The 23,639-nt window shown below is 42.6% G+C and overlaps 1 protein-coding gene across 4 annotated transcripts in view; it reads left to right on the plus strand.

Moving 5' to 3' along the window:
* The window catches only part of STYK1 (serine/threonine/tyrosine kinase 1), a 54,308-nt gene that overhangs the window by 12,953 nt on the left and 17,716 nt on the right, over positions 1-23,639 (plus strand). Inside the window, exons 2-4 of one of the 4 annotated variants that reach the window (XM_070790087.1) lie at positions 12,842-12,971; positions 22,133-22,229; positions 22,873-23,007. In XM_070790087.1, coding sequence (XP_070646188.1) covers positions 22,166-22,229; positions 22,873-23,007 — 199 coding nt within the window. In that variant the 5' untranslated portion in view covers positions 12,842-12,971; positions 22,133-22,165. Of the gene's footprint in view, positions 1-12,841; positions 12,972-21,602; positions 22,230-22,872; positions 23,008-23,639 lie in introns of those variants that run through there. The other 3 variants (XM_070790086.1, XM_070790085.1, XM_070790084.1) reach the window with 3 other exon arrangements.

The following is a 23,639-nucleotide window of genomic DNA, read 5'->3' on the forward strand; positions in this document are numbered from 1 at the left end:
GCAAGCTGATTTAAAGGTATGAGCTTAGATTATCTACAAACAGAAGAGCAGTAAAGCTTTGATAGTATCAGCAGGCCACGGGTTGTGGGTTTATATAAATTCAGATAGTGTGTGAGATAAATCCTTCAGACAAAGTTCACTGAACCCTGGGAGAGGACTCTGAGTTGTGTGGTTTCACAGTGATATTAGGTGCTGCACCTTTGTGATTTTTATTTCAACATTAACTAAATAAATTTTGGGTGTCTGGGGAGCAGTGATTTCTGTAGGTAAGGTATATAAAAACTTGCAGGATCTTAGTTCCCTGACCAGGGATTGAACCTCAGCCCTTGGCAGTGAAAGCACTGAGTCCTAACCACTGAACCTCCAGGGAAGTCCCCAGAATTAATTATTTTAAAATGTACTACAAAGCTGCAGTGATTAAGGCCATGCACTATAGGCATAAGGAGAATCTGGACTTTAGACCCTAGGATCCCTGTTTTCAGGCCTCCAGCCTCAGGTTGAATTATAGTCCCAGATTTCCTGACCTTCCAGCTTGCAGATGGCAGACTGTGGGGCTTCTCAGCCTCCATAGCCTTGCAAGCCAATTCCTATAATAAATTTATATATATATAGATCTCCTATTGGTTGTTTCTCCAGAGAACCCTCATTAATACAATGGATGAAACTTGGAAACTTGCTAAAGCCAAACACAGAAGGTCACAGATTATATGATTCAATTTATATAAGATATTCAAAATAGGCAAATCCATAAAGATGAGAGATAGATTAGTGATTGCTCAGGAGCTTGTGGTGGGGAGGGGGGCACTGGGAAGTGGCTGCTCTTGGTACAGGTTTTTATCTATTTATTTATTTATTTTTGGCTGCACTGGGTCTTCATTGCTACACGGGCTTTTCTCTAGTTGTGGCAATCGGGGGGCTTCGGGCTTCTAACTGCGGTGACTTCTCTTGTGGAGCATCGGCTCTAGGGTGCTCCAGCTTCAGTAGTTAGAGTGCGTAGGCTCAGTAGTTGCGGCTCCCAGGCTCTACAGCACAGGCTCAATAGTTGTAGTGTGTGGGCTTAGTTGTTCCTCGGCACGTGGGATCTTCCTGGAACAGGAATCAAACTGGTGTCTCCTGCATTGGCAGGCAGATTCTTTACCACTGTTCCACCAGGGAAGCCTCTAGGACAGGGTTTTTTTTTTAAAGGATGTGATAAAAATAGTCTAAAACTAGATAGCAGTGATGGTTGTACAACTTTGTGAATATACAAAAAAACCACTAAATTGTACACATTAAAAGGGTGCATTTTATGCTTTCTAAACTTTATTTCCCAAAAAACCCACAAAAGCAATATTAAAGGCAATTTTAATTTTTTTTAAAATTATTTTTGAGAATCTGTTAGGGGAGCAGCGTACCGTGTAATGTAAAAGCACTGATTCTAAAACCACAAAACCTGGGCTGAAGTTCCAAATCCCTGCTTACTAGCTGTGTGATCTAGAGCAAGTTACTGAACTTCTCTGTGACACAGTTCCTTCATCTATATGTAGAGTGTTTAGAACAGTGCCTGACAGGTGGTGAGCAATGTATAAGTGTTTGTCGTTTTAACTATATGCCATAAAACGTACCAGGCAGTGGTGGGAAGCAGAAACCAGTGTCAAGAAAGCTGTGCTGATTTGTATCAGTTAAGGGTGGAGTCCAAAGTGGATTGCTTCACTTGGTTTATTGTCTGAACTCCGCTCTATGCTCACTCAGGGAAAGAGCCTGGGCTTATCCGGAAAGGAGGGAGATAATGTGGAATGCCTAAACTGAATCCTCTTACCTGGGTTCTGGAAAAAGGTCCAAAAATACATTGTGTGCTCAGTCATGTCTGACTCTTTGCTACCCCATGGACTGTAGCCCGCTACAAAATCCCTCTGTCTGTGGAATTTTCCAAGCAAGACTACTGGAGTGGGTTGCCATTTCCTCCTCCAGGGGATCTTCCTGACCCAGGGATCAAACCCAGGTCTCCCACATTGCAGGCAGATTCTTTACCACAGTGCCGCCTGGGAAGCTCAAATGGAGGAAACCAGAGCAAGGGATGGTGAACAGTACTTAATGTATTTTTGTTGTTCAGTTAAATAAATGTTAGGCAAAAATTCTGAGGGTTTTCCTCTTGAGCGTAGACACAAACCTCATGATTTTTGTTCTCTTGTCCTGTCTTTGTTTTAATCTTTTTTGCTCTTTTTAAAAATATTTATTTTTATATATTTATTTTCCTGCATCAGGTTATAGTCGAGGCATGCAGGATTTTTAGTTGTGGCATGTGGGCTCAAACCTGGGCCCCCTACATTCGGAGCTTGGAGTCTTAGCCACTGGACCACCAGGGAAGTCCCATCTTTTGCTCTTTCATTTCAGAAATCAAGATCAAGCAAAATAAGATCAAGTAAAGTTCATGTCACTGCCACATTTTTATTCCCAGGATGCATCAACAACCCAGGAGGGTAGCAGGTGTTTCAAGAAATATTTGCATCACTTTGCTTTAAACTGCTTTCTGCGTCTTTGTGAAGGTACACTTAAATTTCTTGATTTTCCTATGGATCTCAATTTACTTACAGCAAATAGAGATTCTAATAGAAGGACTGGTTTACATAGCCATTTTGAGGGAAAGATGCACGAGTACCTGCTTGGTTGTGTCCAACTCTGCGACTACAAGGACTGTAGCCCACCAGGCCCTTCTGTCCATGGACTCCTCCAGGCAAAATACTGGAATGAGCTTCCTATGCCAGGGGATCTTCCTGACCTAGGGATCAAACCATGGTCTCTTACGGCCCCTGCATTGCCCCAGGCAGAATTTTCACCACCATGCCATCTGAGAAGCCCCAGTGATATATGAAAGGAGAAAAAGTATGACTAGTAAATGATGGGGCAGTGAGCAGAGTTGTCTTGAAGTTCTCTGAAATATATAGACAGGGCTTAACAGATTCCCAGTTCTTACTATAGAAAAGCTTTACCTGTGGGAAGCCAGGATTCTTCAAAAGAGATGGCAGTGGGCATGTGTGTATGTGTGTATATATGTGTATGTGTATGTATGCATGTGTACATGTGTGTATATATGAGTTTGTATATGTATGTGTGTGTATATATGTGTATGTATGTGTATATGTCTGTGCATGTGTGTATATGTATATGTGTGTGTGTGTGTTTGGAGCAGAATAATTCTACCTTGGGTTTCTGAACTCCTTTTATTCTAAAACTTTAAAAGTCCTTTCACATGTTTTATCTCATTTATCAGAATGTCTCTGATTAGATACTGCAAGGATAATGATAATCCATGATGTTATAGATTAGGAATTAAAACACAGGGAAGTGATAAAATTTGGTCAAAGAGAGAGACAGCAAGAGAGAGAGAGAGAGGATAATAAACATAGCAGCCAATCTAGAACTTTATTATTAAATTAGAGCCTGGTGGATTTCCTCTGTATTAAATAAGAAAGGTTTTTGATTATTATTATTAAATAATCAATGCAAAGAAACAGAGGAAAACAACAGAATGGGAAAGACTAGAGATCTCTTCAAGAAAATTAGAGATACCAAGGGAATATTTCATGCAAAGATGGGCTCGATAAAGGACAGAAATGGTATGGACCTAACAGAAGCAGAAGATATTAAGAAGAGGTGGCAAGAATACACAGAAGAACTGTACAAAAAAGATCTTCACGACCAAGATAATCACGATGGTGTGATCACTGACCTAGAGCCAGACATCCTGGAATTTGAAGTCAAGTGGGCCTTAGAAAGCATCACTACGAACAAAGCTAATGGAGGTGATGGAATTCCAGTTGAGCTATTCCAAATCCTGAAAGATGATGCTGTGAAAGTGCTGCACTCAATATGCCAGCAAATTTGGAAAACTCAGCAGTGGACACAGGAAAAAGTCAGTTTTCATTCCAATCGCAAAGAAAGGCAATGCCAAAGAATGCTCCAACTACCACACAATTGCACTCATCTCACACGCTAGTAAAGTAATGCTCAAAATTCTCCAAGCCAGGCTTCAGCAGTACATGAACCATGAACTTCCAGATGTTCAAGCTGGTTTTAGAAAAGGCAGAGGAACCAGAGATCAAATTGCCAACATCCGCTGGATCATGGAAAAATCAAGAGAGTTCCAGAAAAACATCTATTTCTGCTGTATTGACTATGCCAAAGCCTTTGACTGTGTGGCTCACAATAAACTGTGAAAATTCTTCAAGGGATGGGAATACCAGACCACTTGACCTGCCTCCTGAGAAACCTATATGCAGGTCAGGAAGCAAGAGTTAGAACTGGACATGGAACAACAGACTGGTTCCAAATAGGAAAAGGAGTACGTCAAGGCTGTATATTGTCACCCTGTTTATTTAACTTCTATGCAGAGTACATCATGAGAAACACTGGGCTGGAAGAAGCACAAGCTGGAATCAAGATTGCCAGGAGAAATATAAAAAACCTCAGATATGTAGATGACACCACCCTTATGGCAGAAAGTGAAGAGGAACTCAAAAGCCTCTTGATGAAAGTGAAAGTGGAGAGTGAAAAAGTTGGCTTAAAGCTCAACATTCAGAAAAGGAAGATCATGGCATCTTGTCCCATCACTTCATGGGAAATAGATGGGGAAACAGTGTCAGACTTTATTTTTCTGGGCTCCAAAATCACTGCAGATGGTGACTGCAGCCATGAAATTAAAAGACGCTTACTCCTTGGAAGGAAAGTTATGACCAACCTAGATAGCATATTGAAAAGCAGAGACATTACTTTGCCAAACAAGGTCGCTCTAGTCAAGGCTATGGTTTTTCCAGTGGTCATGTATGGATGTGAGAGTTGTACTGTGAAGAAAGCTGAGTGCTGAAGAATTGATGCTTTTGAACTGTGATGTTGGAGAAGACTCTTGAGAGTCTCTTGTACTGCAAGGAGATCCAATCAGTCCATTCTAAAAGAGATCAGTCCTGGGAGGCCTCAGATCAGATCAGTCGCTCAGTCGTGTCCGACTCTTTGCGACCCCATGAATCCCAGCATGCCAGGCCTCCCTGTCCATCACCAACTCCCGCAGTTCACTCAGACTCACGTCCATCAAGTCAGTGATGCCATCCAGCCATTTCGTCCTCTGTCGTCCCCTTCTCCTGCCCCCAGTCCCTCCCAGCATCAGAGTCTTTTCCAATGAGTCAACTCTTCACATGAGGTGGCCAAAGTACTGGAGTTTCAGCTTCAGCATCATTCCTTCCAAAGAAATCCAGGGCTGATCTCCTTCAGAATTGACTGGTTGGATCTCCTTGCAGTCCAAGGGAATCTCAAGAGTCTTCTCCAACACCATAGTTCAAAAGCATCAATTCTTTGGCGCTCAGCCTTCTTCACAGTCCAACTCTCATATCCATACATGACCACAGGAAAAACCATAGCCTTGACTAGACGAACCTTTGTTGGCAAAGTAATGTCTCTGCTTTTGAACGTGCTATCTAGGTTGGTCATAACTTGCCTTCCAAGGAGTAAGCATCTTTTAATTTCATGGCTGCAGTCACCATCTGCAGTGATTTTGGAGCCCCCCAAAATAAAGTCTGACACTCTTTCCACTGTTTCCCCATCTATTTCCCATGAAGTGGTGGGACCGGATGCCATGATCTTCGTTTTCTGAATGTTAAGCTTTAAGCCAACTTTTTCACTCTCCACTTTCACTTTCATCAAGAGGCTTTTGAGTTCCTCTTCACTTTCTGCCATAAGGGTGGTGTCATCTGCATATCTGAGGTTATTGATATTTCTCCCGGCAATCTTGATTCCAGTTTGTGTTTCTTCCAGTCCAGCGTTTCTCATGATGTACTTTGCATAGAAGTTAAATAAACAGGATGACAATATACAGCCTTGACGTACTCCTTTTCCTATTTGGAACCAGTCTGTTGTTCCATGTCCAGTTCTAACTGTTGCTTCCTGACCCGCATACAAATTTCCCAAGAGGCAGATCAGGGAGGCCTGGTGTGCTGCAATTCAATGGGTTGCAAAGAGTCACACATGACTGAGCGACTGAACTGAACTGAAATAAGAAAGGAAGGTGATGAGGGTTTAAGGCAAAGTTCCTGAAATTGGCTCCATGTTGAAATTAACTTTTGGAGCTTTAACAGATCCTAGGACTCGGCTCCCATTCCCAAGACTGTTTCTTGATTCTGACTTAATTGATGCATCATCTTGGGCTTTGAAACTTTTACAAAGTTTCTTTGACCTCACTGGTTTTATTTATTTTTATTTTTTTTAATTATTATTATTTTATTTATTTATTTATGTTTACTTTACAATATTGTATTGGTTTTGCCATACATCAACATGCATCCGCCACAGGTGTACATGTGTTCCCCATCCTGAACCCCCATCCCACCTCCCTCCCCATACCATCCCTCTGGTTCATCCCAGCACACCAGCCCCAAGGTTCCTGTATCCTGCATTGAACCTGGACTGGTGATTCATTTCTTATATGATATTATACATGTTTTAATGCCATTCTCCCAAATCATACCCCACCCCAACTCTCCCGCAGAGTCCAAAAGACTGTTCTATACATCTGTGTCTCTTTTGCTGTCTCGCATACAGGGTTATCGTTACCATCTTTCTAAATTCCGTATATATGTGTTGCTGCTGCTACTGCTGCTGAGTCACTTCAGTCATGTCCAACTCTGTGCGACCCCATAGACGGCAGCCCACCAGGCTCCCCTGCCCCTGGGATTCTCCAGGCAAGAACACTGGAGTGGGTTGCCATTTCCTTCTCCAATGCATGAAAGTGAAAGTGAAGTCGCTCAGTCATGCCTGACTCTTAGCGACCCCATGGACTGCAGCCTACCAGGTTACTCCATCCATGGGATTTTCCAGGCAAGAGTACTGGAATGGGGTGCCATTGCCTTCTCCTAATATATGTGTTAGTATGCTGTATTGGCGTTTTTCTTTCTGGCTTACTTCACTCTGTATAATAGGCTCCAGTTTCATCCACCTCATTAGAACTGATTCAAATGTATTCTTTTAATGGCTGAGTAATACTCCATTGTGTATTTGTACTACAGCTTTCTTATCCATTAATCTGCTGATGGAGACCTCACTGGTTTTAAATTTGGGGGGTTAGAGTGTAGAAAAGGAAATCTGAAATCTGTTTTATTTACTTTTATTCTGAGTATATGATATATAAATTTAAAACCATGAAGTAATTTATAAAAGAGAGCAGGAGAGTTGAAAATTTAACATTTATAAAAACCAGGTACTTCTCAGAAGGAAGGTGAGAAAATTATAGTAGAAGCCTAGGTAATATTTACTGTAAGGATATTTTTAATTTATTTGGCTGTGTCAGGTCTCTGGTGCAGCATGTGAACTCTTAGCTGTGGCATGTGGATCTAGTTCCTTGACTAGAGACTGAACCCAGACACCCTGCATTGGAAGTGCAGAGTCTCAGCCACTGGACCACCAGGGAAGTCCCTTCTGCAAACCAGGGAAGCCCATATTAAATTTAAATTTCAGGAAGCAATTTTCTTATTCCCTTGATCCATAGACATTTAAGTATTCTAATTGTGGTATTATGTCATTATAGTAATACTGCCTATGATGAAAATCTTATCCAAAAGGAGAAATCATTTGTAGATATCATAATTTGAAGAATAATAGTAGTAATTATTATGGGAGTATTTTATTTCTATAATTATTATAGGCGTAATTAGTAATAACTATTATTTGTTATGTGCTAGGTATTGTTCTAAGTATCATTTAATTCTTACAGTGACTAGTGGAGATAGATAATACTATAAACTCAGTTTAACAGATGAAAAAAATGAGATTGCTCAAGAGAACACAGCTCATTAATGGCAGAAACGGGTATATTGGAGTTCTCCTGGTGGCTCAACAGTGAAGAATACTCCTGCCAATGCAGGAGACAGGGGTTCGATCCCTGGGTTGGGAAGATCCCCTGGAGTATGGACTGGCAACCCATTCCAGTATTCCTGCCTGAGAAATCCCACAGACAGAGGAGTCTGGTGGGCTACAGTTCATGGAGTTGCAGTCAGACATGACTGAGCAATTAACGAACAACAATATGGGTATATTGGGTTTCAAAATTCATTGGGCTATACTTCTGAGACTTGTCATAAAAATACTGAGAGGTAGCCAAAGCCTAGGGGTATGCCTTTTGGGTCTTTATTGTGGACGATATAAATGACTTCAAGCAAAGACACATCTGTAAACAAAGCACCTTTCTCATGCATGTAAGTTCAGAGCGGGAAGCACAGCTGAGGTGGGGCCACTGTGGGGCTGCACTGAGGCTATATTAAGATAACAAGCCAGTAGAGTTGTTCACTGCTATTTAATAAAATACACACCTACGGACTTTCATCATCCACACCCACATTCATGAACACACACAGTGGTTCTGCATTTTTTGCTCACTGAATTTATTTTCCAACTATCCTCCATTATCCTGCCAAGAAAGGTCTGTCTAGTCAAAACTATGTTTTTTCCAGTAGTCATGTATGGATGTGAGAGTTGGACTATAAAGAAAACTGAGCGCTGAAGAATTGATGCTTTTGAACTGTGATGTTAAACAAGACTCTTGAGAGTCCCTTGGACTGCAAGGAGATCCAAACAGTCTATCCTAAAGAAAATCAATCCTGAATGTTCATTGGAAGGACTGATGCTGAAGCTGAAACTCCAATAATTTGGCCACCTGACGTGAAAAATTGACTCATTGGAAGACACTGATGCTGGGACAGATTGAAGGCAGGAGGAGAAGGGGATGACAGAGGAAGAGATGGTTGGATGGCATCACTGACTCAATGGAGATGAGTTTGAGTAAACTCCGGAAGTTGGTGATGGACCGGGAGGCCTGGTGTGCTGTGGACCATGGGGTTGCAAAAAGTCGGACACGACTAAGCTAAATGTAGGAGACCTGAGTTTGATTCCTGGGTTGGGAAGATCTCTGGTTTGGGAAGATCCCCTGGAGAAGGAAAGAGCAATACTAAGGAAGTCATTCGGCACTTTCATTATATGGTGCCTGTGTTAGAGGAAATGGAATATATCCACATTTATGCCACTGCTTTGAAGGAAAGCCACACTGTCTTGAGATCATCCTGATGGGGCAGTAGAAATTAGAGTTAGAGACTGTCAGGTAGAATGTGTTATTTAGGAATGCTGAGTTGAAACCTTTGGTATGAAAAGTAATTATGTCTACATAATTATATAAAAGTAATTATGTATCCAAAAGTAATTATGTATACAAAGTAAACACACAGAGGAAGGTGTAACTATTACATTACCTTTTTTTTTTTTTTTAACTTTAGAAGCTTTATTACTTGCCTTTTTAGCATCAGGTTTTTTTTTTTTTTTTTAATTTTAATTGGAGGAGAATTACTTTACAGTATTGTGGTGGTTTTTGCCATAATATTTACTGGAGTATAGTTGCTTTACAATGTGTTATTTTCTGCTGCACAGCCAAGTGAATCAGCTAGAGGTATACATATATCCCCCCTTTTTTTGGATTGTCTTCCCATTTAGGTCACCACAGAGCACTGAGTAGAATTCCCTGTGCTGTACAATAAGTTAATGTTAGTTGTATATTTTATACATAATGGTTTATAGAAGTCAGTCTCAATTTCCCAATTTCATCCCAGCCCTTCCCCCCGACCCCAACCCGGTGTCTGTTTGTTCTCTATGTCCATGTCTCTATTTCTGCTTTGCAGATATGTTCATCTGTACTATTTTTCTAGATTCCACATATATGCTTTAATAAACAATGCATTTTTCTCTTTCTGACTTGGCTTTGTGTGACGGTCTCTAGGTCCATATTAGTCTCTTCAAATGGCACAGTTTGTTCCTTTGAAGAACATTTTCACATTCTCATTAATTCTCACTAGAATCCTCTGAGGTAAGTGCTCATGATAATCTCAGATTAAAGATTAGAAAACCAAGACGTTAGAAGATTGAGATAAATCTATCCTGCGTCCCTGACCTTGGTCCCTGTGTTCCTTCTACTTGCCACAGTTGGATGGAGACGATATATTAACTTTGTTTCCAAAAGTTCCAACTTAGCTTTCTCCCAGGTAGAAAACACAATGCCATCAGCAAGCAATTCGGACTGTGGCCCACTAGGTTCCTCAACCTATGGGATTTCTTAGGCAAGAATACTGGAGTGGGTTGCCATTCCTGTCTCCAGGGGATCTTCCTGACCCAGGGATCAAACTCAAGTCTCCTGCATTAGCAGATGGATTCTTTACCATGGAGCCACCCGGGGAAGCTCTTCTGATTACCCCATAGGAAATTACAGGCAGAGGTAGTGACAGGAATGAAAACTGGTGGGGCTACCATGATGTGGGTCGCAAGATGCAGTTGCAAGCGAGACTTCAGAATTAGAGAGTTGAGGGGGAGAGACTAGGTATGTGGACTTAGCTGGCCTGCCCCTTTTCTGGTGTCATTCACTTCCTCCTGCTGTCTGTAATTCTTTACTGCCCGCAGGAGAGAAGCAGGTGTCCTGGCCCCAAAATTAGGATGAGAAGGAATGACAAGGTCAGGTGATATGCTCAGTGAATCACCTACCAACACAGAACTAGAAATTGAAACCTCTGCCTCTGTAATCATTGCACCAGGGTCAGTGCTGATGCTCCCCATCCAAGCATCTCATCCTCTGTCATTCCCTTCTCCTGCCACCTTCAATCTTTCCCAGCATCAGGGTCTTTTCCAATGAGTCAGTTCTTTGCATCAGGTGGCCAAAGTATTGGAGTTTCAGCTTCAGCATCAGTCCTTCCAATGAATATTCAGGACTGATTTCCTTTAGGATGGACTGGTTGGATTTCCTTGCACAATGAGACAGTGATGTTTTCCCACAGGTGCCTATTTCATCTTGCCAGGCCTTTATTATTGTTTCCCTGAAATTCCCTTCTATATCTAGAGTCCTTAGGAGGACACACCCTGTATGACACAGCATTTAGGTTACAACGCAGCTGAGCTGACTCCCTGATTGTGCCTGCCTGGGTCTGGGACTCATTTATTAGAGAATGAGAAACTGTACGTGTGTGTGTGTGTGTGTGTGTGTTCCTGCAATCTTGCAGACTGCATTTTTTTCTGCCTTTTTCTCTGCAGAGGGCTGTGGGCTAGAAAGACAGGACAACAAAACAGATCTCCTTGCTTAGGAGGGGGAAACTGCCAAAAGATATTTAAAGTTCCAGGTGAACTAAAAAAAAAGATACACAACTTGAGAGCTTTGAGTTAAGTTTTATTGGGGCAAAATGAAGACTGCAGCCTGGGAGGCAGCATCTCAGATAGCTCTGAGAGACTGCTCCAAAGCGGCAGTGGGAGGAAGTAAATATATAAGGTTTTGGTGAAGGGGGAGTTCAATACCATGAAGCACTCATTTTACAAAAGGTTTTTTGTTAGTTGTGAGGATCTGATGTCACCCTGAAGGAATTTAGTGCTTCTCTAGATATGAGGGGTTCCCTTGTGGCTCAGACGGTAAAGCATCTGCCCACAATGTGGGAGACCTGGGTTCAATCCCTGGGTCGGGAAGTTCCCCTGGAGAAGGAAATGGCAACCCACTCCAGTATTCTTGCCTGGAAAATCCCATGGACGGAAGAGCCCGGTAGGCTACAGTCCATGGGGTCACAAAGAGTTGGACATGACTGAGCGACTTCACTTCACTTCTAGATATGAGGAGATGCAAGGATTGAGATCATAAAATCTGTTCCTAAAAGCATCCAACTATCTAAAGACCTGTCACACCAGATTCCCTGGAGCACAGAGTGCCTCCCTCCACCCTGAACTCCCTCAGGGGTTGTTGAAGGTCAACACTTAGAGCAGCATGGGCTTCAATCTCCATAGAGGCAGATGGCAAATGCCTTTGTTGTTCAGTCGTTGGCAGTGCTCTTGGTAAGTGCCAATTTGTAGTTGACACCCGGAAGCCCCTTTTTTAAAAGAAAAAAACAAGCAGGGTGAACAGCTAAGTGGGGACTGGTCCTTGGAAATGTAGTGTGACTGATAGCGGTGGAAGCCAGGCGTGTGAAACAAGCCTCCAGCAGCAGGTACGGGCTTCTTTGGTGTGTCCATCAGGTAGGAAAAAGTGAACACAGATGGGTCAGAAGCAGCTCTGTGCTGAGAGCAGGCGGTGGTTGTGTGTTCTTGGCTTTTCTTTCTTATCAGTAACCCTTATTCTGTGCTTGGGGTGCAGCATTAAAGAATCTGCCTGCAGTGCAGAAAATGCTGGTTCAACCCCTGGCTTGGGAAGATCCCCTGGAGAAGGCAACTCACTCCAGTGTTCTTGCCTGGGGAATCCCATAGATAGAGGAACCTGGCGGGCTATAGTCCATGGGATCTTAAAGAGCAGGGCATGATTTAGCATCCGAACAACAACAGTAATCCCAGGAAGAGAAAATAGCCAGCATATATTTTAAGATACATTATTTTTGGACTTTTGAGGTTTGCATATAGTAGATGGAGGGTTATGAAATCAGGAATGTCATAAGTAAAATGATAATTATAATAAAAACCTCTTGAATGTATATAACACTTGAAGGGACATAAAATGTGTTCATGTTGGTAATTATATTTTAAATCTGATGCCATTTGATTTCCCTAGGTGTCCCAGGGCTCCCTATCTTGGGTTCCATTTCTTCCCTTATGGAGCGAGGTTTCAGGAGGAGCCAAGATAAAGTTTAGAACTTCTCATCTCTACTGTCTATCACATGTATTTCAGGAATTCCCAAAGAGATGAAAAGTCCTGACTTAAAGGAAGCAAGAAAAGCTGATAACGCTCTTACTGTCAAAAGAATTTGTTTGAATGTGGTCAGGACTTTCAGGCAGCATGACGGAGCCTTTTTTTTTTTTTTTCTTTTTTTACGGTTCAAAGGGCATTTCAAGCCCCAGGTCTCTAGGAGGAGGGTGAAGATCAGAAGAGTCACAATCCTTCCTATCTGAGAAGAACCGGAGGGTGAATGATGTGCTGGTAACTCCTCTGCTCTCCACCTCATCACCAGGAGGTATCACTGGGCAGAGGGGCGGGTTATCTGTGCAGGTCTCTGGGCTTAAAGAGAGCCGCCACTCAGTGAGCTCTTCTGTCCGTTTGTCCTCTCCGGAGCAGGCGTCAGGAGAGTGATGGAGCCTGAGGCTCTCTGGTACCTGGCAGGGCGTCTTGAAGTCTTGAATGATTTGTATGCTCTGTCCCCTCGGGGTTCTGGCCCCTTCCTGACTCCTTACCCCAACCCCTCCGGAGCTCACAGTGGAAGTCTGAATTCAGGTCCTTCTTCCTAAAACGGAAGATAGAAATAGGCTTGGGCTCAGATCCAGGAAAATGAACAAACAAAACAAGTGATCCCGGATTCCATCATTTGGTGAGTACTGGAAGCAAATTTGGGCTTCCCTGGTGACTCAGATGGCAAAGAATCTGCCTGCAATGCAAGAGACCTGGGTTTGATCCCTGGGTTGGGAAGATCTCCTAGAGAAGGAAATGGCAACCCACTCCAGTACTCTTGCCTGGGAAATTGCTTGGACCGAGGAAGCAAATTCTGATTTATACTTATTTTCCAAATGCATTCTGAAGACAGACATGCACACATGCTCCTAGGTAACAGGGAAGAACACCGAGGCAGATTCTGCTCACACATTCTTTCCAACTTATGGTGTATTTGTTGAAGTTTAGTTTCAGCATTGTGATTTCTGTGATTGCTTTGGATTTTGACATAACTCCTTCGTGATACTATGTGTCTTGTCCATTTGAGTGACAAGGACATACATGTCACGAAGCAGGTTAAAGAACACTGGGTTTGTAGTAAAGGGTTGAGGCCTGGGGAATTCCCTGGTGGTCCAGTGGCTAGGACTCTGTACTTTCACTGCTGAGGGTCTGGGAACTAAGATCCTGCGAGCAGGATGGCCAAAAGGAAAACAAAACAAAACAAAAAAACTACATATGAAACCTTTCTTGGAAGTTTACTTACTTGCTGTTTTTGTTTTCAACCCAGGCTAATTCAGAACTTAATCTCTCTGAAACTCAGTTTCCTCCTAGTGTGAAAGTGCCCAGCATGATACATGCACTTTGTACTTCATCAGTATGCTGGCCCTGAAAACAGGAAGGACTGCTCAGTTAAACTAAGCAGTAAGATAAAGTAACTCTGGAATCCTCTAGATTTGAGCAGTTCTCTTCTGTCTTGATTTCAACTTAATATGGTCACTCTATTTATTAAGTGAATTATTTTTGGCTAGAAAGCTTGGGGTGAGGGTAAGGCTGAACGACTGAACCAGAAGGCAGATGGTCCCCATCTCAGGGTGTCATCTCCGTATATTTTATCTTCCTCACTTTGGATCTTTTTGTCTTCTGCCCCTTGCCTTCACAGGTGGCACTATTGGTAAAGAACTCATCTGCCAGTGCAAGAGACAAAAGAGATTGAGTTCTATCTCTGGGTTGGGAAGATCGTCTGGAGGAGGGCAGGGCAACCTGCTCCAGTATTCTTGCCAAGGAAATCCCATGGATAGAGGAGCCGGGTGGGCTATAGTCCATAGGCTCACAAAGAGTCTGATACAACTGAAGTAACTTAGCCTGCACACACATCTTCTGCCCCATAGCCCACAGCTGTTAATAACATCCTTAACTCAGTGCGGTCACTTGTCTATAGGCCACAGGTCATTTGTCTGTATGGAAAGAATGTGTTTGGCAGAACCACTTGTGTTGAAATGTGGGTGGTAAGCTTGAGGGCGAGGCTGGCATAACAGATTTAACCCCTTATGAGGTGGAACCAGGTGTCATACAGTCTGTTAAGGAATTTCTCACAACATGTAGGCAGACAGAGTACAGGAGCATGTGTTGAATTTTAATAGAACGAATAAAGTTCTATTCGTACATATATTTTGGTAAGAAGAGTTTCTTCTGGACATTCATGAGTGAATTGCTGATTGTATCTGTGACATTACTGTATGAACTGAACAGAAATGTCCCCAGTGAGAGTTGTGTTATTGTTGAAAATAAACTGTCTCTGCATGTAATAAAACAGATATGCATTGCACTTGGATTGTTAAGTATGTATGCGTTGGGAGAATTAATATGAATGTTTAGTTCAATATCACTTGTGATTATTAACTTTTACGGTCTCTAGACTATAGTCTTGCAAACATTTGGGGTGGATTTCACTTCCCATTTTACTCTCACTCTCTTTCTATTTGTATCTCCTTCATAGCTCTATTCTTCCCTTTAGAGGAGGGAAAGTTTTTCCCTTCAAGGGGGGAATTTTTTTTTTTTTTTGGCTATTTCACACAGCATATGAGATCTTAGTTCCCAGACCAGGGATCGAATTCGTGTCCTCTGCGTTAGAAGATAGATTTAAAAAAAAAGTAATTTAGGTAATTTATGTATTTTTGACTGTGTTGGGTCTTTGTGCTATGCAGGCTTTTCTCTAGTTGCAGCAAGTAGGGGCTACTCCTTGGTTGTGGTGTGTGGGCTTCTTTCCCACTGTGGTGGCTTCTCTTGTTGCAGAGCACAGGCTTTAGGTGTGCGGGCTCAGTAGTTGTAGCTCCTGGCTGTAGAGGACAGGCTCCATCGTTGTGCGCACAGGCTTAGTGGCTCCGAGGCCTATAGGATCAAACCAGTGTCTCCTGCATTGGCAGGCAGGTGCTTTATCACTGAGCCACGTGGGCAGCTCCCTCCCTACCCTGCTTCCCACCCCCCCATGGTGGAAGGTGGATTCTTAACCACTGGACCCCCAGGGAAGTCCCAAACTACACTTTTTAATATGCTAATAGAAGGTCAGAAGTAAATGAAAAGAGAAAAAACAAAGAAGGATAACCACAAATGCAGTAATGTTGTTTTGATTAGAGTCCTGCCTGGGAGATTTGACACCATAGGTATGTATAAACTGTAGGCAGGCTATGTACATATTTTCCAATCATCAAATACAGTTATCAGAATTAATAGTTTCACAGCCTCACTGGACCCTTGATTCCTGCATTTAGCAATACATGGCACTGAAGAGAGAGCTTGAAGTCTTCCAGTTCTTTATTCATTGTCTGAATTACTTTGTATAAAAGTGAAGTTAGGGATTTCCCTGGTGGTCCAGTGGCTAAGACTCAGCATTCCCAGTGCAGGGGGTCCAGGTTTGATCCTTGGTCAGGGAACTAGATCCCACATGCCACAACCAAAGATCCTGAGTGCCACAACTAAGACCTGGAGCAGCCAAATAAATATTAAAAAATGAAATTAAATGTTTTGTTTAGAAAAGAAATGAGAAACAGTCAAAGAAAACTAGACCAGCTTAACCTACTACAGTATTCGTGCCTGGAGAATTCCATGGACAGTGGAGGGTGGCAGGCTATAGTCCATGGGGTCACAAAGAGTCGGACACGACTGAGCGACTAACACTTTCATTTTCAACGACTGTGGGGGAGATAAAGTTTTCCCCCATAAACCGCTGACCACTGTTGTTCAGACGGGTGCTGTCAACATTTACTAGAGCCCTGGAGCTGGAGTCGTGGATGGGAGGGGAGCCTTTAAAAATAATTTAAGAGGCAATGGCATGAAAGCATAAGGCATATAGGAGTGTTTTATATCCCTAAGGATTTTACAGTCTGATTAAGAGATGAAGCATTAGCCAACATTTTTCTTTTAACATAGTGAGATATAGTTGAAGGAGACAGAGTTGGTCACAGATTTAGAACATTCTTCTAATAGTCAGGTCAGTTAGAATTGGACTCATAGGAAGGGTCATCACAGGAGGTTTTGGCATCCAGCTATACCTCTTCTTAGCTTGACACAGAATGGGCAAGCGGTCAGGTGATCATTGAATATTGTTTAGTCGCTAAGTCGTGTCTCACTCTTTGTGGCCCCATGGACTGTAGCCCACCAGGCTCTCTGTCCATGGGATTCTCCAGGCAAGAATACTGGAATGTGTTGCCATTTTTCGCTTCATGGGATCTTCCCAACCCTGGGATCGAAGCTGCATCTCTTGCACTGGCAAGCAGATTCTTTACCACTGAACCACCAGGGAATTTATATATTAGTATTCAGAGAGAATGGCAGAGACAAAAATGATGTAGACAGAAATATTATTGTTACAAGTGAATATAAGAATTTTATGATCTGAATGCTTTGGTAGGCTCTATGTGGTAAGGTTTCCTGTAGGCTTTCATGGATATATGAGTATGCCAGGTGTGCATTCTTTAAAAATTATATACATTTATTTGGTATAGTATAGATTTCTCTGGCCAAAGTGTAATCATTGGAAAGAGCTTACTGTACAAACACCTGGAAAACAATTTATTTATTCATTTAAAAATATTTGTTTATTTGGCTTCACCAGGTCTTCACCAATGTCACCAAGTTGTGGCACATGGAACCTTTAGTTGTGGCAAGCAAACTTAGTTGTGGCATATGGGATCTAGCTCTCTGACCAGGGAGTGAACCTGCACCCCCTGCATTGGAATGTGGTCTTAAGTCCCTTTAGGTAGGAATTTAGAGCTGTGATTCTTTGGATACCCTCTCTAGTCCCACCAATTCATAGCATCCTAAGAAATTTACACCAACTCAGGACAGTAAAAAAAAAAAAAAAGACACTGGGTTCTAACTTTGAGAGCCACAGGAAAAAAAAAAAGTGGTGCTCTACAGTCTGTGTAATTATCCAGATATGAGAAAGATCAGTAGTGGGCTTCTATTATCTTATATATGGCATGTCTGGCCAGCCTCTAGGAAGCATGTATTGTCCAACCTGTTCTAGAACTGATTTTCTTAGAGACAGAACATTCAGTGGTATCTCCCAATCATACACAGATTCTAATTATCCTCTCAAGGCCACGGAACTGTAAATGCTATTGATAGCAAATGAGACTGGTATACTGAAAATTCCAAAATATCATTGAAAGGAATGAAGCAAGAACACAATAAATGGAAAGACATCCCATAGGAAGTAGAAAGACTTAATATTGTTAAGACGACAATATTCCCAAGTTGATAGATACAGTCAATGTAGTCTTTGCCAAAATTCCAGATGGCCTTTTTTTTAGGGATAGCCAGGTTGGCACCCCACTCCAGCACTCTTGCCTGGAGAGTCCCATGGACGGAGGAGCCTGGTGGGCTGCAGTCCATGGGGTCGCGGAGAGTCAGACACGACTGAGCGACTTCCCTTTCACTTTTCACTTTCCTGCATTGGAGAAGGAAATGGCAACCCACTTCAGTATTCTTACCTGAAGAATCCCAGGGATGGTTGAGCCTGGTGGGCTGCTGTCTATGGGATCACACAGAGTCAGACACGACTGAAGCGACTTAGCAGCAGCAGCAGCAACAGGTTGATTCTAAAATTCATTTAAAAGGGAACACAAGGGATTGAAAGTATCCAGAACAATCTTCAAAAAGAGAACAAAGCTGTAGGACTCAGTTAATAATTTGCATTTTTTTTGAGGGGAGGCCACACTGAGCAGCTTATAGGATCTTAGTTCGCCAACTAGGGATTGAATCCAGACCCTTGGCAGTGAAATGCTGAGTCTTAACTACTGGACCACCAGGGAATCCCCATAACTTAATTATTTTAAAACATACTACAAAGCTTCAGTGATTAAGACCATGCGATGTTGGCATAAGGAAAATCTGGAGTTCCGACGCTATAACCCCTGTTTTCTGGCCTCCAGCTTCAGGTTGAATTACGGTCTCAGATTTCCTGGTTTTCAACTTGCAGGTGGAAGATTGTAGGACTTATCAGCCTCCATAGCCTTGTGAGCAAATTCCTATTTTGTTATGGTCTTTACAGACTGGGACCTGGGGACTGGAGTCAATGAAAAGAAGGACGCGGGGGACCCAAGTCTTGAGTGAAACAAGAGTACTTTATTTGCAGAAACGCATGCTTATATATCTTCAATAAAATAATTACTCAGCCATTAAAAAGAATGAAACTCCACCAGTTGCAACAAAATGGATAGTCCTTTAAGTAGAAGGTAACTGAAGAGAGTCACTGAAGGGAGTCCAAGCAGGTGCTCTTTCCTATGATCTAATATATATACATATATATATATATATGTATATATATCTTTCTTTATATATCTTATTGGACTTCCATGATGGCTCAGTGGTAAAGTATCTGCCTGCCAGTGAAGGAGAGGCAGGTTCAATCTCTGGGTGAGGATGATCCTCTGGAGAAGGAAATGGCAAACCACTCCAGTATTCTTGCCTGGGAAATTCCCATGGAAAGAGGAGCCTGGCGGGCTATAGTCCATGGGGTCTCAAAGAGTCGGACATGACTTAGTGACTAAACAACAACAGAATATAGGTTTATCTCCTTGCTCCAGTGTCCAGTTTCATCGGATTGCTACTTGTTATTAAGCTGTGTCTTTAAATTCTGTGCTGTGTGTGCTGGACTAAGTCACTCAGTTGTGTCCAACTCCTTGCGACCCCATCAACTGTAGCCTGCCAGGCTTCTCTGTCCAAGGGATTCTCCAGGCAAGAATACTGGAGTGGGTTGCCATTTCCTTCTCCAGGGGATCTTCCTGACCCAGGGAATGAACCCAGGTCTCCCACATTGCAGGCAGACGCTTTAACCTCTGAGCTACCAGGGAAGCTCACAAAGGGCTGATCAAATAAAACTGATTGTGAGAACCTTGCTCTGGAAATGACATAGAAGGTCACGTTGCATCCAAAGGTGAATGCTCTGTGTAAGTGTGACGTCTAAGTGAAAGGGTATGAGCATGGACTTGGGTCTTTGGACATAGGTGTGCGTGGCTATGTGTTGTCATTAGGGGTTTCCACCCTGAGCAACTCTATGTGGGGACACATACACAGGACTTTATGTTTTGTGCTCAAGTATGTGTCAGTGGGTGTGTAGTTTAGTTTCTGGGCAGAGCTCACGAGCTGGAGCTGCCACCTTCCCCTTTCTTTCTCCTGTGTGTGGTAAGAGAGGTACTCACAGGACTGACTTCCCAGAGTCAAACTCGTTTAACTGGCTGCTCCCTGAATAAAAATAATTACCTCTGATAATGCACCGAAAAGGAAGTAAGTGGAAAGGAAAATAAGAATCAGAATGACGTTTTCAAATTATGTTTGATTGTCCTGGCTGAGCTAACGTTTTATTTTTAGGACCTTGTTCTCTCCACCCTTTTTCAAGGCTTGCTGTTTCTTACAGAGTGTTTTCCCTTTCATGTGGTCTTGTGGAATTGTGGGAACTCTCACCTTGCCTTTTTGCCTCACAAACTAGATCGGAGGGACTTCGCTATCTTACAATTCATTAACTTCATAGATCCCTCACTATGTGCAAACCCACAGATAAGACGATCAAACTTTCCTTTTCTCTCTGGGATGTTCCTCCTAGCTACTCCTCTGTTGACTTAGGCTTCTGTCAACCAGTCACACACCTGTCTGTCGTCTGAGTTGTAAGGAAATTGTTTAATTTTCATTCCCTCAGACAAATTCATGGAGCTCCAGGAAGAGTGAAAAGAAGATTCAACTGGCTGGGAGGTTTCTTTGCATATTTGTTTCCAGAATTGAGACACTCTGCCTCGATAGGATATTAGTGGTTATTAGTATCAATAATAGGGCTTCCTAGGTGGCACTAGAGGTAAAGAACCCACCTGCTAATGCAGGAGATGTAAGAGAAGTGGGTTCAATCCCTGGGTCGGGAAGATCCCCTGGAGGAGGGCATGGCAACCCACTCCAGTATTCTTGCCTGGAGAATCCCATGGACAGAAGAGAGCCTGCAGGGCTTCAGTCCATAGGGTGCCACAGAGTCAGACGCAACTGAAGTGAATTAGCACATATGCAAGCAGTATCAATAATAAAGCAAAACATGTGATGTAACAGAAGGGAGCATAAGATGACTAATGTCATACTGTACAATATAGTATAATATAATATAAGCTACAATTCTGATTTTCTAAATTTTACCTTGTGATTAAATCTTTACAGAACTAGGTCACCTGTTTAGAGTGGGAAATCACCATATTTGTTTCAGACCAATCAGAATTAAAGACTTTGGCTTTGCTGGCCACAGAATTATGTTAACCAAGGGCAAAATTAAGTTTTTACATATATGGAAGAGTGGTAACCACCAGTTCTCTTCAGAAAGAAAGAACTGGGTTTTTGGAAATATGTGCTGATAATATGGAATTAGATCTGGAGGAGGGCATGGCAACCCACTCCAGTATTCTTGCCCGGAGAATCTTCTTGAACAGAGGAGTCTGGCAGGCTATAATCCATGGAGTCACCAAGAGTTGGAAATGACTAAGCGACTAAATGCAGCATATGCTGATGGTGTAGAGCATAACAATAAAAAGAATCTCTGGCCAGGTTAACAAGACACCAGTAACTATATACTACTTGAAGGGGAATTGGGAACTGGATAGATGGAGAAGGACGGGGTAGAAAAAATATTTTCATGGTATACTATTTTGTAGTTTTATTTTTGAATCATGAATATATTTACTTTTTGTTTTAAAAAAAAATGAAGAGAGCTTAGCACTGACACTTTCTTTAACCCATACCCTGGTAAGAATGAGTGTCTGTATCTATCTTTATATGAAGAACAGAGGAAGCTTCGAGAGCTGCAAAACTAAATAGTTTTATTCATAGCTGCTGTCTGTTCATTAGTAGTGTGAATGCAGTGCGGGGTGGGGTGGGGGGTGGGGTGGGGTGGGTATGTCAGAGAAGGAAAGCAAGTGTATAACTCATCTCTCTTGAAATCCACCAACTATTTGTTCATGGTCTGAATTAGGTTTGTATAAAAATGAAATTAAGTGTTTTGTTTAAAAAATTAGGAGATACACAGAAAAAGAAAATTAGACCTGCTTAAGGACTGCTAGGGAGATAAATCTTTCCCACATCTGTTCCCATGAACCACAATTTTATATCATTTGTGAACCTGACCATCAGAGCAGGAGTCTAGGGCAGGAGGGGAGCCTTTAAAATAATTTTAGAAACAACGGCATGAAAGGATCAGACCAGATCAAGGCTGGATTAGCTGTATAAAATGAAAATGGCAGGAAGAAACAATTTCTTCCTGTTCGACTATCAGATAGATAGATAGAGATGAATTGGTGGCTCAGAGAGTTCCAGCTAGCCAGATACTTAATAACCAGTGATCTGGAGAGGTGTTTTAAAGTTCTGTGTGTGCTCCATTTTATTTTTGTCAAAACAACTCAAGCCTTGGGAATCATTCTCAGTGGTGCTCTGTGCGTCCTCAAGGGGTCAAGCGCTGGAGTGGACCACTGCGTTGTGATGGGAAATGAGAGGGGCGTGATGCGGATGCTGTTGGAATGCAGTCTCAGTGACAAGCTGTGTAGTAAGTACAGGTGATACAGAGATCCGTCCCCTGATTTTTGATGGAGATTAACATCTGAAGAGGGCTTCAGAACAAGGCTTCCCAGGTGGTGCTAGAGGTAAACAATCCACCTGCCACGGCAGGAGACGTAAGAGACACGGGTTTGATCCCCGGGTTGGGAAGATTCCCTTGAGAAGGGCATGACAAACTCACTCCAGTATTCTTGCCTGGAGAATCCCATGGACAGAGGAGCCTGGCAGGCTACAGTCCATAGGGTCGCACAGAGTCAGACACAACTAAAGTGACTTAGCATGCACGCACAAGATCTGAAGAGATTCTGGAAGAAAGATCATTTGATTTCTAATAAAATGAAGAGAGTGGTGAGAAAGGAATTGGCATTAGGGACCATTTTCTTTGAAGGAGGGGGGCAGGGTAGGGGAGAGTGGCAATGGGAGATAAAGATGTACTGCACTTTCATCTCAGCAGGAAAAATGAGAGAGGAGGCACAGGGCTGGGCTGAGAAACAGGGGCATAGGGATTCAGATCAGGGAGCTGATCAGAAGGAAGAGATAATCATGTCACATACGGTGAGCTGAAGACTCAGGGGAGGGGGAGTCCGGTTAGGGGGCTTCTTCAATCTCTTCTTGCTTGATCTCCTACCTAGTTATCCGGGAACAGCAGTATGAAATCATCATCATCCCAACCCTCCTAGTTGGTACCTTCCTCATCCTCCTTGGTGTCATCCTGTGGCTTTTTATCAGAGGACAGAGAGCCCAACAGCAGTCTCCAGGACCTCGAGGTAAGACTCAAACAGGCTGGGCAGTGACTTGAGAAAGATGGAGATGGTAGGAAAGAAGACCCAACCTTCAGTGAGGTCAAATCTCAAGGACTCTGATGAGATAGATGGTATGGGTCCCCTCCTGTGGAGTTGAGAGCAACAGGTGAGCCTTTCTTAGGAATGTCATGAGTTGAAATTCAATATATGAATTTCATATATTTATATAACAAGAAATTTCAGAATTTCTTGTTAGCTGAAAGAAGAGAAGGCAAGAGAGGCCTCATGTAACCTCTTTCTGTTTTCTTTGTCCTATTGCACCATCAAATCTTTGGCCATGTGAGTGTCTAAGGACTGGGGAGGAAGCCTGGGGATAAAGCCAAAGGCTTTGTAATGAGCTTCGAAGGATGACATTTTACTCTATAATACATTCCACCTCTACTTTGTGCTTCTGGAATTTCTGATGTAAAGGAGTAGCCTTAATAATAGTCTTTTTTTTTTCTTAATGATTTTAAAAAATTTATTTATGGTTGTTCTGGTCTTCACTGCTGCTCCTGGCTTTCTCTAGTTTTGGCCAGCAAGGATTACTCTTCGTCGTGGTACACGGACTTACTCTGGTGGCTTCTCTTGTTGCGGAACATGGGCTGTGGAGCACT

The sequence above is a fragment of the Bos indicus genome, chromosome 5 (genome assembly GCF_029378745.1).
Source record: "Bos indicus isolate NIAB-ARS_2022 breed Sahiwal x Tharparkar chromosome 5, NIAB-ARS_B.indTharparkar_mat_pri_1.0, whole genome shotgun sequence".
Taxonomy (NCBI): Eukaryota; Metazoa; Chordata; class Mammalia; order Artiodactyla; family Bovidae; genus Bos; species Bos indicus.